This window comes from Eleutherodactylus coqui, chromosome 6 (genome assembly GCF_035609145.1).
Source record: "Eleutherodactylus coqui strain aEleCoq1 chromosome 6, aEleCoq1.hap1, whole genome shotgun sequence".
Lineage (NCBI taxonomy): Eukaryota > Metazoa > Chordata > Amphibia > Anura > Eleutherodactylidae > Eleutherodactylus > Eleutherodactylus coqui.
The window spans coordinates 179,561,417-179,577,649 of record NC_089842.1 but is presented as its reverse complement, the minus strand read 5'-3'; the positions used below and the strand labels follow the sequence as shown (position 1 = coordinate 179,577,649).

Below are 16,233 nucleotides of genomic sequence, written 5' to 3'. Positions count from 1 at the left end.
CTCAAAGTGTCGGCCCTTTACTAAATAATGTAGGAGACATTGTAGAGGGTGATGAGGAGAAAGCAAATCTATAAAATAGTTTTTCTCCAGTCTATTCACAGAGGAAAATGAAATGTCAGATGTGATGCAGAGTGATAGAGTAAACTCTCCACTAAATGTCACCAGTTCAAACCAAAAAGAAGTGCAGAGCCATCTTAAAAAGATTAAAATAGACAAATTGTCAGGGCCCGATGGCATACAGCCCTGGGTTTAAAGAGAACTAAGTAATGTGATACACAGGCCCTTGTTTGACTCTATAGTGACGAGCTCTGTTCCACTGGATTGGTGCATAGCCAATGTGGTGCCGATATTCATGGAAGGGTGAAAAAGCAAACCTGGAAATTACAGGCTGGTAAATATTACTTCTACTTGGGTAAAATATTTGAAGGGATTCTAAGAGATGCCATTCTGAAGTACTTCAAGGAAAATAGCTGTATAACTCCGAATCCGCATGGGTTTATAAGGTGTGGCTCCTGTCAGACCAATCTGATCAGCTTCTATGAGGAGGTAAGTTCTAGACCAGACCGGAGAGAGTCACTGGATCTTGTGTATCTGGACTTTTCCAAAGCGTTTGATACTGTGCCACATAAAAGGTTGGTATATAAAATGAGAATGCTTGGTCTGGGTGAAAATGTGTGTAAGTGGTTAAGTAACTGGCTCAGTGATAGAAAGCAGAGGATGGTTATAAATGGTACATACTCTGATTGGGTCACCATTACTAGTGGGGTACTACAAGGGTCGGTTTGGGGTCCTATTCTTTTTAATATATTTATTAATGACCTGGTAGAAGGATATTGTTATGTCTGTCTCCTGGGATCTGTGGTAGTACAGATGATCTGCAGCTTTCCTGTGTGGGGGTGTGCGCTGGCTGGGCGTGTGTCTCTAGTTAGCCAATCACTCTAGGTCAGTACACATAAAGCAGTCTTCCCAGGTGTGTGTGTGGTCAGCTTTCTCTGTTTTCATTCTGTCTCTGAGTGTGGTGTGAGCAGGTTCTATGTGTGGTGGCTGCAAAAACAATTTGTGTGTTGTGTTTGTTTGTTTGTTTGTGTTGCTCGACTACTGGTTAGTGTAGGGACTAGCGGTATAGCCAGGAGCCATGAAGTTGCCCGCTAGCTTCCATATTTTGATCAGAATGTCAACTAATACCTGGCATTTATAGCATTAAAATCTGCTACCAGTGTTTGCTGCTGTATGGTGTGATCATGGCTTTGTGTGTCTTCTTACTCTGTCCAGTTGTCCCTGTCGGTGGTGGCATGTGTATGTGTCCTATCCAGGTTATGTGGGTTCCTAGAATCAGCAAGGGCCCAGATCCGAAGACCGCTGGGCCACCCTTTGCTGAGCCGATGTCCCCGCTCAGGTAGGTCTGTGTCACTTACCCTAGTAAAAGATAGGGAGAGGTGCTCATCTGTGGTAGTTCACCTGGTGTTCCCTATCCTTCTGTGTTATGTTCGCGTGGGTCCGGTGCCCACACGAACTTAACAGATTGCACAGTAAAATATCAATATTTGCAGATGACACAAAACTATGTAAAGAAATTACCACAAGAGAGGGTGCAAGGCAGTTGCAAGAGGATCTGGATGAGTTGAGGGTCTGGGCAGAAAAGTGGCAAATGAGGTGTAACACTGATAAATGTAAGGTTATGCACATGGGCAGGGAAATATATGTCACCATTACACAGTAAATGGGAAACCACTGGGAAACACTGACAGGGAAAATGACTTTAGGATATTAGTTAACTGTAAACTTAACTGGAGCAACCGGTGCCAGGCAGCTGCTGCCAAAGCAAATAGGATAATGGGGTGCATCAAAAAAGTCTAGGGGCACGTGATGAGAACATTGTTCTTCCTCTTTACAAGTCACTGGCTAGACCACACATGGACACATGGAATATTGTGTACAGCTTTGGGCACCAGTACTTAAAAAGGTCACATCAGAGCTTCAGCGGGTACAAAGACGGGCAACTAAATGAATTAACAGAATGGGTGGACTACAATACCCAGAGAGGTTATCAAAATTGGGATTATTTAGTTTAGAAAAAGAGACGGCTGAGGGGGGATCCGATATCTATATATGAATATATATTATCAGGAGACAATACAGAGATGACTCCCATATCCAGGACTATGACTGTAACAAGGGGGTGCCCTCTACATCTAGAGGAAAAAAGGTTTTTACACCAATATAGATGGGGGCTCTTTACTGTAAGAGCAGTAAGACTAAGGAACTCTCTGCCTAAGGACGTGGTGATGGCAAATTCAATAAGCGTTCAGGGGCCTGGATGTCTTTCTTGAGCGATACTATATATGTTATAATCATTCAAGATTGAAGTTATAATAACTTCAAGAGCTGTTGGTTCAGGGATTATTTCGATTGTCAGATTAGAGTCAGAAAGGAATTTTGTCCCCCTAAATGTGGAAAATTAGCTTCTACCTCATCAAGGGTTTTTTGCCTCCCTCTGGATCAACATTAAGGGTTAACCCCTTTAGTGGCAGGTTTATTATTACCATGTCAGAGCAGCAAGCCCCGGAGATTTTCCTGAGGTAATTCAAAGTGGCAAACGTGTACAGTGGCACAATAACCGTGCATCCTGGCCAGCTTTTTAGCACTAGAGCTGTCCACGAAAAATCTTCTGGGGTTTAACTGCATGGTCAGTGCAGCAAGCCCCAGAGATTTTCCAGGTGCACCACTAAAGGGGTTAATAGGCTCAACTGGATGGAAATATGTCTTTTTTTAGCCTTACATACTATGTTATATGAGAAACTTTCAATACGTAAAGATAAAAGTTGAATGCTTTGAAGACGCATAGAAGACGTGTCTGTCCTCCACTCACGCCCCTGATGCAAGGTATTATATGTCTCAATCATATCAATTCTATTAAAGATGTTACTATCCCCTGGATAATGGGTATTTTCTTTGCATTTATCAACAAATATGCCAGCTGTGTGCACTACTATGATATTTTGTTCTGCAACTTTAGTCTTCCTTCAATAATGGTTGGAGATGTCTGATACTGTTACACCATTATACACATGTGCACACCTTGTCGATTTTTTGTTTCAATAAACTTTATACCTTTGAAACAAAGCCATATTTCTCCAATAACTTGAACTTTAGGTAGTCACTAAAAATTTCCCCTGGCTTACCGAATAAAAGAAAGAAATACACAATTAATTACTTTGTGCCATCTATATCTGGTCAGTGGGCATAGGTATAGGTAAAACACTCTTTTCTTGCACAGAGGGTACCACAAAAGTAAAAGAGAAGCCCTCTCAACATCAACTTCCTAGACCCTTGTGTATGTGCCTTTGGAGAAGAAGTGGGTGATTAGGGTTAAAAATTACAGTGAATCACATTAGGAAAGAAAAAAAAATATGAGTATGAGGAGAATGAATGAATATGTGACATGACTAAGAAATGCAAGAAGGGCAATTTACTTACCACTTTCCATCTTTCTTTAACCAGAACTCCCACGTTGAGGATATCCGGCTGCTCCCCTCCCCCACTCATTGCACTTGGTGCTGGAGCTGCTAAGCAGAACTCGTGTCACCGGAAATCATCTGGCTCCCAAGCCCGACTTCCATTTACCTAGTGGTTACAAAAAGAAGGGTCAATGTCTTTTGCTAGTGATGCATCATCTACAGCAAACTTGGGATCAATAAAATATACAAATTCTTTGTATTCTAAGTTGAACAAGCCGCGGTGTATGAAAATCCTTGTTTTCGTCATTTAAGACAATTTAATGGCACTTCATCCTCAACTTGACAGGTGTTCAAACAGAATATGGTAAAATGCTAATATAGAATGAGATGGTGTACTGTATCAGACTTCCAAATAAGCTAATTACAAAGTAGTTATGTTTTAAAGCTGTTCCACCATAACCGACGACTGAAGAACACATCGGGCCATTGGATGTTTGGCAAGTTGCTCTCTAGCTGGTAAGAGCACCAAATAAAATTGTGCCCTACTGACATCAAGGAAGCCAAACTACTATTGGAACTTGGTCCAACTGTAAGAAGCATAAATCACTTGTATTTGAAGGGTTCATGTCTCACTAAAAACATCTCCTTTCATGAGTGCATATGGATGTCATACATAAGGGGTCTCCTGCTCAGATCCCCCCATTCTATAAGCCATTGCAGAGAGCAAGTGGCTACTGCTCTGGCAGTTACTGCCCATGCAATAATAACAGATTGGTTGGACTTTATAGAAGCTAGACATATAACGATCAAATGAGTTGGGTAAAAAAAAAAGTTTCGAAGATGAGACGGCTCGTTAAGGCTAGGGTAAGAACTAGAGAACTCTGTCGAAGGGAAAAAGTCTATTAAACATTTATCACCATCCACGTTATCATTTTCTCAGTCAATGCTGTATAGTTTTATTGCTGTCCAGACTCAGAGGAATATCTGGTAATATTTCTGGTACATAGCGGTTTCTACAGCTTCGGGAAGAACATGACTATACTTCATAGTAAACACCAGATTAGACCAGATACAGCAATGCGCTGTGGTCATGACACTGCAAAACTTTGGACCTGGTGCTTTTCAAAAGCATTTCTCTTCTCAGACATATTAGTGATTTTCCTGTATAAGTGCTTCACTTCTACGGCAGGGAATGAAGAATCAATCACTTCTAATGTCCTTTCTTTTCCTAACGAGTCCCTGTATCTTACAAATTAGGTTCCAAAGTTATCCCATGCTGTACTTATAAGAATCATCTGGCTAAGAAAGTCACACCGATTCATGAGCTGCGAGCTGACCACACCACCTTTCTCTTGATACACAGAAAACAATATCTATCAAGGATGCAACGAACTGTCTATCAAGAGAGGTCTGGTTAGCTCGGCAGCCCCAGGGCAATCACCCCGACTTTTCTCTGCTAATTTGCATACATTGTGAGATACCTTTGGAACCTAATTGCAAAAGTATATGGGTTCAATAGGAAAAGAGAGGGCATTGGAGTTGATTTTTTCATCGCCTGCCACTAAAGTTAGTTTTAGGAGCGAAATGGCAGTGACCAGTTCCCTTTAAATACACAAAAATCAACTCCTGAGGTGATCTAAAGTGTGTAAAGTGATTTGTGCCTAGACTTCCAATAAGAGCCAGAAGAGTTCACTCATAGGACTGGTCTTCTGGTGAACATATTGTTTGCCCTAGCAAGTATAAAGAAGTGAGTGGTCCAGAACAAGGACACTCCTCCACAAGATTAAAGAAAACCTGGCACATTGTACATGGATGGTATAGAGCAGGAGGAGCTGAGTAGATTGCTTTGATTCCCCGAAAATAAGACACTGTCTTATAATGATTTTTGACCCAAAAGAGGCACAGGTTCTTATTTTCAGGGGGTGCCTAATACTCGCCTAGCAGTCGCCGTCTGGGTCCCCCCCACTGGCCCACGGCGCTCCGGCAGGCTTCCGTGTAGTCCGCAACTCCGATGGAGCATCTCTTGTTGGTGACGGGGCTTGCATACCCTGCCTCCAGCAAGCGATTGCCCTCATTGATTCATTGAGCACCGCCTCAGCCAATCACAGCCATTCAATGAATAGCTGTGATTGGTTCATGAGCGCCGCCTCAGCCAATCAGAGCAATCGCTTGCTGGAGGCAGGGTTTTCAAGCCTCGTCACCAGCAAGAGATGCTCTGTCGGCATTCAGGACTGCAAGCCTGCTAGGTGAGTATTGAGTATTGGAAGCCTGCAGGAGGGACCGGCATGGCGCCTGCTAGTTGAGTATTGCTTTTTTTCCCCCATGTAGTGTAGCTGGGACTTATTTTTGGGCTAGTGCTCATATTTCAAGACCCCCTTCCGAAAAACTCGGGTAGGGCTTATTTTCAGGGAAACACGGTAGGAGAAGACTCAGTATAACTTGTACAAACTGCAGTCTACTGATGGTGCTTTTAAACACAGTTGAAAAAAACCCAACACATTTGTCTGGTTTTGCAGACTAAGCAATACATAGTCAAGTCCATATTAGCTGTTAAAATAGTTCAAACGGTCTACACATGTTCAGTGACATGGGCAATGGACAAAAGAGCTGAGAACATTCTTTCAACTAAAGAGGTTTCTTTGAAAGAAAAAATCTTGCATCTGACTATCTGACAAAAAGATTCAAGTGCAGTCGACTGATTTCCAGACAGTGATGGTTTGTCTTTGCTCAGCTAAATGTTAAATTTAATGTGACGCACAATAGTTTTAGTTGAAATAGTCCATTTCCATCAACTTTGGACTAATGTGAATGGGCACCCTAAAAGGTACCAGTAAAAACGGGACGATTATAGCCCAAATTACCGCTAGAAACAGAGAAATTGGGTGATAATAGGCTCGAGCACAAGGGTCTGCCAACAGAACATTGAACGACAAATTACTCACTTGTCGGAGTCATTTGGTTTTTAGCACAATTAAAAACCAAGTGACTGGGACTTTTTAAACAGGAGTCGCTCAATCTTTGAGCGACTTCCGTTTACTGTGATGGGAGGCGTACATGTCCGAACGATCCTTGGGCAGGCCGCTTCGTCTCCATTCACTTCAATAACTATTGCTCCTTTGTAAAAGCACAGGGCCGATAGTTGCTGGTACTGCTGATGGGCGTTAATGCGTCGACAGTCGTACAATGTAAAAGGTAGGTATCTCAACAGGAGAAAGATTCGTGAGGCTGGGCCGACAGCTTAGTTTTAGTCCTTATCTTTTCTCTCCTGCAGGTTCTCATCAGCAATTATGACCACAACAAATAAACTTTAGGTACTTTTAGTCCAGCGTTTCCCAAACGCCAGTCCTCAGGGAACCCAACAAGTCATGTTTTCTGGATTTCCTTAGTAGCTGATGTAATTATCATCGGTGCCTCAGACATTGCCACAGGCATTCTTACTATAGGATATCCTGAAAACATGACCTGCTGGGATCCCTGAGGACTGGAGTTTGGGAAACATTGGTTTAGAGAGAACGATTAGGATTCAAAAAAATTCTTCAAATTAACTAAACGATAAGGCTGCCTTGTCCACGGACGTTTTTGCATTGTGTTCCCCGCAGCGCTAATCTGGCCGTGGGAAACGCAGTGCAGCGTTGCTATGGACGGCAAATCGCAGCATGCTGCGAATTGCCGTGATTCTCAGCTGGCTTCAGCTCAGATCCTTCAGCTGGCTTCTGCGTGGGATATGCCCGTGGACAGCCTTATAAATAGAGTTATTTGTGTAGCGTCAACTTATTCCGCAGCGCTTTCAGGTAATTTATCACCCCGCACCATTTTGGTACTCATTTTACCAACCTCAGTAGGATGGAACACTGGAGCTGGCTACCTGAACCACGTGGGGATTGAACTCCCAACCTTCAGGTCATGAGCAAGAGCTTAGAATTGTAATTCTGCTGCACCACACTAGGCTCTAGTCATTCAGTCTAAATGAAAGCCAATAACTGGACGACAAATGAGTTTCGTCAGGACTAAAAATTATTGTTGGTTCGTTCATTTGTCTTTCCGTTTAAACAGCGCTTGTTCAGGGTTTCACATAGGAATGTGAAAAACAGAATGAGACGCAAATGACTCTCAACTACGAATTTGGCTGTCTAAACAGGATGCACGAGTAGGAACGGGTTGGTGAGGCCGTCAGCAGCTCGAGCAAACAAGAACCGTGCAGTTCTCGCTTCGTGTAAAAGGACCATTTGTTGGGGACATAAATTTTCTGGTAAGCGCGTACAGGTCAGGAGAGAGCAGGCAGAAACTAAATGGGCATTCCAGATTCACTGACAGATCTCCTATTGAGACTCATGGTCCTTTTGCAGGGGCTGATTATCAGACCCAAACATGTTCCTCCGAATGTCTATTCACCCAACAATTGGGCAGTGTAAAGGGAGTAATGCTTGACTAAATGTCCGTTCGCTGGCTGATCGACTTGTTTATGCTTAAGCCTAAAAATGTATGGTAATTAGTAGTACATCTCCCCCTATGAGCTGAGAGATGTACAGCCAGCCAACAGGGACAAATAACTGTATTAGCAATCCTTTGCCCCCATTAATCAAATCTTGGCCTATGTAAAAAGAAAAATGAAAGAAGTGCAAATCGGTACTTGTTACATCGGGCTGAGAACTCATCCTGTACCATTAGGGGGCCCTCACACTTGCGATATCGCTGTTTTTTTACGCGACTGTCAATGGGATTTCTTAGGCCGGCTGCACACGAGCGTGACGGGCTCCGCCGCGGAATATTCCGCGGCGAAGCCCGTCACGGCGCCCCCCAGAGACCCCATACTTACCAGCGGATCCGGCGTTTTCGCTCCCGCATGACGCTTTCCCGCCCACCGCCGCCGCGTCACATGACGCGGCGGCGGTAGGCGGGAAAGCGTTTTCATGCTATCTTCCGCCGTGTTACAGCGGGAGATAGCGTGACCGGACGGCTTCCATTGACTGCAATGGAAGCAGTCAGCGCGTACACCCGCGGCAAATAGAGCATGCCGCGGGTGAGGACGGGAGATTTCACGGTGCAGAATTCCGCAGTGGAATTCCGCACTGTGTGCCCTGAGCTATTAGGTTCAATAGAACCTAATAGCTGCGGGCAACGCAGCGGATTTTCGCCGTGAATTACGCGGCGGAAATCCGTTCGTGGGAAGGAGGCCTTAATGTTAAAGACGCATTGCGCAAAAATTGCAAAGCACAAACTTGCAATTTTTGTGTGATGGGTTTTAAACATTAGAAAGTCCCATAAAAAATTTTTTTTTAAAAAGCTGCGATACTGCAATCACAAGTGTGAAGGCCCCCCTCAGACTGCAGTATCTAAATACAGTGATATGTAGAAGCTGCAGAAGCCTGTGCAAAATTGTTCATCAAACCCTACTGCAAAATACATGCATCTAGGGTAAACAATGTGCTTCCTGAAAAGGTCCTTTAAGACTAGAAAAGAGCAGGAATATAACTGTATAAAATACAAGTTGGGGAAAGAGGAGCAATAAGAGAACACCTTATTTTTTGTTGCGTCTCACCGAACAGAATACACAGATCCCACACTGACATCAGTTACTAATTTACAGAAAGCCTCCACATTGCTATACAATATACATTATGAAATCAAATATGTTAACAAGGTAAAAAAAAATTGTCTCCTATTACCCCAAGTGGTGTCTCCTATTTCCTGCATGGGATAATAAGAAACACGGTAGCCCTTTCCAATACATCATCATACGCAGAGACAAAAGACAAGGCACCACTGACAGGACAATTGCACAAAGTTTGGTTTTCATGTTTTTATTAGAAGCAAAGCTACAAAAACGTGAACAGAATACAGAAAGTTACAAATCAAGTTTTGGGACGACCATTTTTCTGGGAACTCGGGAGATGGAATATCAGTCTGAATAACATACAAATGAACTTGGAAGATCTAAAACAATCATCAAATAGAAGCCACGTAGGCCTCCTGCACACGGGCAGATTTCCATTGCGATATCCATAGAGGGAGTCAGTCCAAATCCAGCCCGTAACATGCTATGAGAATACGCAATGTCACGGAAATAGACTGCGATTTTCTGCTCGTGGGGGAGAAATCGCAGCATGTTGTGACTTTGTGCAGGCTAAGCACGGACGGCTTCCATTGTAGTCAATGGAAGCAGTCCATACCGTGGCCATTCTGCAATCCTTATTGCAGAATGGTCGCGGGCACCGCGTCATCCCCATAGCGACGGTGTGGCGTCCACTGTACTATGCATGTGCGGAAGCACTCTGGTTGGCACATCTGCAGCAGAGGAGAAGACGGTGGAGAGGTACGCCGAGGTCACCGCCCAGGCACCGGGTCGAATTCCGCTGCGTGAATGCCACTTGCGGGGTCTGACCCGTCCGTGTGCAGGAGGCCTCATTTGGAATGTGTTCCCTTGACACTCTTCTGCCACTTGGTAAAAAGGGATAGGATATGAATCTGTATGTCAATGTCAATGACAGAAAGAAACAATAACAGACCTAATAAAGAAAAAAATCCCTTCACTGCGCTTCAAATGGAGGTACCTTGAATGAAGTTCCAACAATGGCTGTATTCCATACAGGATAGATTTTATTGGCTAAAACCAATATTATAAAACAGACCACTGATGTGGTCAGACTAACAAAATAAAAATAAAATCGATACAAATATATGTAACGCGTTTCAGAGGTTACAAGTTAAATGGGGGTGGGGTGTTAGTGGAAGAGGCACTAACAAGCTGAGTAGCATATAATGTAGCATTCCATGGCCGCATAGTGAAGAAGCATTGGTACCAGAATAGCCAGGTTCTTTCAAAAAGTTCCTCACAGTCTGTGAGGATAGCAGCCAGCTTCTCAGTGACCATAACCCAGAAAAATCTGATTCTAACAAGGTCAATACTGACTGATGTTTTCCTCCAGGGGCGAGCAATAGCTATACGGGCAGACAGGAAACACAGCGAGAACCATCTAAATATATGCTTGGATAGATCGGGTATCTTCCTGCCAAGGACTGCCTCCCAAAGTGACTTACCCAAGGTTAAATTTGTGATGGCAAATATTAAAACTATTAACATGAATCCAGAAATGACAAAGTCAGGGGCAATTCCACCATATATGCAAAAAGTTAGCCTCAACCCTACATCCCCGAAAACAAATCCGCCAGGGAACATAGCAGGTATTAGTGTATCTTGACGCCACCGGAAGCTAGGGGTTTGACAGGAGGAACGCCCCTGTCATACCCCTAGCTCCTGATTGGCTTAAGACAGGAAGGTCCTAGCTGCACAGTGTGTTGATTAGTGCCTGGGCTGCAGCTTTAGCCTGAGGGTAACTTGTCTTCGTAGGCGTACATTATTAGATGTTAATGTTGCCGTTTTTAGGCCAGCATTAACATCTAATAATGTAAGGCTCCGAAGAAAAATAACCCTCGGGCTGAGGCTGCAGCTCAGGCACTAATCAATACACACACAGGCGCCGCAGTGATTCCAGCTGTCAGGTCTGTGCCACGCGAGATTGCCGCCTCTGTGCTCCCCGACGCCCATTCCCCTGCTCACCGCTCCCTATTCTTTCCACAGCAGCAGCAAGCCGCGCATGTGCTTTACCGCCGGGACAGACGCCCGCCGTCTGTCCATTGTGTCCTGGCATCCGCCTGTCACCTCCGTACGGACCGCCTCCTCAGGGCTGCATAATGTCAGCTCCCCCGCTCTATGGTCCAAATTGTGGCTGCAGGATGCGCATGCGCTTCGCCGCCGATGATCCGGGCAGCTGGCCGGCTGGTCTGAGCTGCGTCCCGTTATCCATCCTAACATCTTTCGTGCTGGCCCCCGGCTCGGGGCTCCATTATGTCGGCTCCACCCACCCCCGCTCTGCGCTCCGCTTCTGCCAATCCTTTACTGTCCTTCCAGGACCTGCAGGGCAAGCAGCTGTGCAGCCAATCACATTCAGGGGGCGTCACCCACCTGTCAATCTTGACTCCACCAGCAGTGCTTGGTGGTGTCAAGATGCACTAATACCAACATACCAGACAATGTTTGAGGAGTCAAGTTCCAGCGCATTAAAAGTTTGTAGCCAGCTTCCATAATTGACATGTTAATTGAAAGCTTAGTGGTTGAGATGGTTATTTAATGCCAATGCAAGCCCAGTAGCTCCCCTCCCGGGTCCACCTTCCATTTATGCATGTAAGAAAGTTTACCTAAAAGGCAAAATAAAATTAGAGTCCAGTTTGGTGATGATCCCAGACTCTCATGAAACTACTACAGATGCGTTTGTATATAGACATGTCAGCTAAAGCGGGTCTATTTTCTGTTTAAAATAAACGTAGTGTTTTATTTGTTGTAAATTAAATATTTCTGAATCTGGGATTGCGAGTACCGATCGGAAATATTTCAACCGTCAGCCTGTCAACCACGTCGGCAAACTCGTTAAGGCCCTTAGCAATCCACTACCCAAATGTAGTAGTATCCAGACTCAGAGGATTGCCAAACAAATTAGACATGGGAAGATACTTGAAGATCAAACCATACATCTCCTATGTGGTGCTGTTTCAAGCAGATAGTCCCTTTGACTATGCTGAGGAACACTTGCCGAATGATCATGGCCTGTTATGTATGCGGGCAAGCTTAAACATGACAACTTTTAAAAAAAAAAAAAAACTTTTTAAAACACTCCCACAGCTGCAGAGGGGGTTATGAAACATGATCGGTCGCTAAGAACAGCTGCAACGTTGTGTCTACGAGTTTAAAAACGAACAAGAATTGAACAATAAAATCCTAAAACATGAAGGAAGGGTCATATGGCATCCATTATTCTGTTTATTGCATTTATATGCTATAAGCAAACAGGCTGCCGAAGAACTACTTTTGCTGTTGACACAGAAAACCTCTTCAATGCCTCCAGCAAGAGTAAAGCCGTCCACCATACACCTTAGCAAGTAGGTTAATGGATGAACAGACACAGTATGGTGAACAGACACAGCCATATACATTTTAGTTCACATTAGCCATACATATTTATAGATGCTGGGTGACGGAGAAGCGATCTTTCTGGGGACATTCTTCCATAGAAAGATCTATCACAGACACAAGTACTTTGTAAAATCTTTTGTCCGACTATTGGCTGAAAAGTTCAAACGTTGCAACTTCTTGTCAAGCAGTGACTGCATGTCATCAGTTCTTGTCAAAGGCAGCGCCCGCTGTTGTAACTGGGAAACACTGAGGTTGTAGAAGATGCCGCTGCTCCAACCCCTGTGAAGTGGCCGGCGCTGGTAATTGCGGCACAGCTCTCACAGAAATCAATGAGAGCTTTGCATGTAATTGTAGGCACAGCTCCCATTGATTTCAATTCCAGCTGCGCCTGCAATTACCAACCACGACCACTACACAAGGGTCAGAGCAGTGGCTTCCGCTCCGCCCCTGGTATATTCTGACTGTGAAAGCAGGCGCTACCTGGAAAACCCCATTAAATTTTAACGGACTATGAAAAGTTTCAGTTGAAGTGTCATCAACTTTAATCTAAATATTTCTAGAAGCCTTAAGTCAAGGATGGCACAGACCTCAATTACTTCTCTATAACAAGAATGGTCAGTTTACTAATGTTAAGTTGCATAACTTTACCATTAAAGTCCAGGTCATACATATAAGATAAACATCAGCCAAAAGGGCCAATTTTGTTAATTTTGGCTTACTACTGCTTTAAAATGTTACATGGTCGACAAACTGTTGACCGATTCTGTTTTTGTAAGATATTTTCTGAATTTTCACCCATTGTTTACCGAAACTAAATTCAGAGGTCACAATCACAGGTCACTGCCAACTCTGCACAAGTGCATGGCAGGTGAGATCGTTCGTACAAACAATCTGACATCCAATCAGCCGCATTCTGGCCAATCATAATCTTATGTGTATAACTAGGTTAAAGGCGGTAGTCCTGTTGTTAACAACTGATAGCCCATCTTCAGGACAAATCTCCAATGGTAGATCTGCTGGGGTCCGTCACCTGAGAGCTCCACTGATGAGCTGCTCACCAGACTGGTACAGACAGCTCCGTTCTAATTGCAGTGGCCAGGCTTGGTATTGCAGGCAAAGTTTCCATGTAAATGAATTGCCAGACCACTACAGAAAGCACATAGCTGTCTGCTTCCTGCAGAAATCAGCTCAGTCCTCCACAGCGCTGGCCTAGTAAAAAGCTGATAAGTGGGGGTCCTAGGCAATGGATCCCCACGTATCTACTATTGGTGATCTGTTTTGAATATAAGCCATCAATTGTCTACAACTGCTTTAACTAAAAGGTATGGCTGGATCCATCAGCTGCTTTGGCACAATAGAAATGTCCATATCTAGAAGGGTAAGGCTATATGTGTTGCATCTGCGGAAAATCCACGGTGGCAAAAAAAAGAAAAAAAAAGTACCAAAATGTTTTTTTTATTGTAGATGTTTGTGCAGAAATGCTGTGAACTTGCCACAGATTTCATCCTTTTCAAGATATGCTTAAAAGGAGTTATGTTAGTTGAACCCTTTTCTCAGATAGAAACTACTCCTATGTCTAACCAGCGATTTCTGGGGTAAATGTAGTATCATGCGTACATTTACCCACCAATATATGCCAATGTGGGATATTCGTATAGAACGCACTGCGCTCCCCAACACAAAGCCTGCCCATTCAGGAGTATGACATACAATACCAAACAATGCCAAGTACCAACTTCTCTAAAGGGACATGAGTCCTTAATTCTTTAACCTTCAGTGAAATGGCTTCTACGTTTCGGTATTGAATCTACGTAGCGGAAATCATAACTGACAAAGTAATCCGAGTCTATTCCGCAAAGCGAAGCTTCTCCGAAGATCAGCAATGCTGGTGACATCACCTCGCTGAACGGCTGCTGACATCGGCTGTGCTGACTTTCAAGGTCACTTGTTTCTTTGCCAATGTGATATTTCAGAGCTTTGCCTATATATACACACAACAGAAAACATAGAACATATTCGTGTGCTAGAGAACAAACCGATCATCTGCTAAGTAACAAGTACTTTACAGAGAATTATAGCATACATGGAAGAAATCAGCATCCGTGCTTGTTACACATACAAGTTTAAGAACTGCAATGAAGAATTTCTTCTCCATACTATATCATGGCTCCTGCTAGGATTCAATTAGAAAAAAATTGCCGAATTCCGACGGCTTGTGGAGATCTCCTTTATTCACTCTTCTGCAATGAATGGGTATCCCCATGGACACCAACACCTTAGAGACTGTCAGTTTTTAGAGATTATTAAGGAGAGGAACGAAAGCTGCACTAAGAAGAAAGCCGTCACAGCACACTACCACCGCAGCTCACATTTCACTGGTCAGGCACTGCTGCTCTCCTTGTCCAACACGCCGGGCTCGGTCCATTCTATACTGTGCTTCTTCTGCCCGCTGTCTCCCTGCTGCCCGTTGGGTGCGCACGCTCATGACACATCTTAAAAGGACCAGTATGTGCTCTCTAATTCCATTCTCCACCAATACCAACTTAGATCCAACTATATTAGGCATCCTCACCCTATGGAGGATGCCCAAGTAACTAGTCTACATCAGCCCCTGTCTCTCTTTGCTCTGTCTTTGACTCTTGACAATTCTGACTTCTCTGCTCCGATTCTCGGACTTCGCAATTGCTCACTGCCTGTCCTGACCTGTTGGCACTTCGTTATTGCACCAATGCCGCCAGCTCTGCCCATTGTGTCACAGCTCACACCATAAGGTACTGCACCTCAGCATCAGCAGCAAAACTAGCTGGACAATAATGGCTTAGGGACCCCACCACAAAGATCATATCCCGCGTGGAGGACTCAAGGATGAAAACCAGGGTACCCTATGTCCTGCCTTCCCAGATAGCCCAAGGTCAAACTGGTGCGTGGCAAGGCGAATCCACACGTGCCTGCCTTGCAAAAGCAAGTATAACCCATAAATGGAGCATTTGTACTTGTTCTACCATCCTTCCAAGGTCAGTAAAATGAGTACCCAAGTTGCTAGGGGGTGGGGGGGGGGGGTGGGAGGGGGGTTAAGAGATGACTGGGGAAGTTGTCACCCAAGGAGTCGGTCGTGACTCTGTGCTTGCACCAGGGGACTTGATGTTTGTAACCTACATTCGTTGGTCTCTCTCCGACTGTATGGAACTACGCAGAATGAAGGCCAATATAAAGCAAGTCTGAAGGAATCCCTAATGATTTTTTTTTACATGTATTTGCTTGACATGGGACTAATATTGTTCTGGTAATTGCCTAGCAACAAGCGCTGCAGTAGGTGGAAAATAATTATTGTAATCAATTGTAATATTCATAGAATGATTATTTATTACAGTATCATTATCTGAAGTACATTTGTATACAATACGCAATTATGGTAATGCTATTCCGAAGGGGAATATAGAAGTAAAGAGTATGGGAGCATCAGTAACGACCTCACACCCACCTGTAACAAAGAGCAGCAAGTTCTATCTGCAAATCAGAAACTTGAAATGTAGTCAACCCCCCCCCCCCCAACCCCCAATGCTTTCAATCCTCCAGAAGTAATGCCGTTTAGCCGCTACGGCAGATTTGAATAGAAATCTCTTAGGAAAAAAAGAGGAAGGCACCAAGTGTGCCGAATATAATTTGCACATTGCAGAAATACCGCAGATTTTCTGCTATGGAATTGGTTGCAGAAATTCTGCAGCATTTAACAGTACCGGCAATGTGGGTGAGATTTCAAGAAAGCCTATCCAAACATTAAGGAGAAAATCTGTAGCGTAAATTTAC

General features: G+C 44.0%; 1 protein-coding gene across 1 annotated transcript in view; it reads right to left on the bottom strand.

The window, feature by feature from the left end:
* The window catches only part of TTBK2 (tau tubulin kinase 2), a 107,049-nt gene that overhangs the window by 84,325 nt on the left and 6,491 nt on the right, over positions 1 to 16,233 (bottom strand). The window contains exon 2 of the mRNA XM_066608346.1: positions 3,478 to 3,624. Within this exon, the coding sequence (XP_066464443.1) occupies positions 3,478 to 3,546 (69 nt within the window). The 5' untranslated portion in view covers positions 3,547 to 3,624. The remainder of the gene's footprint in view (positions 1 to 3,477; positions 3,625 to 16,233) is intronic.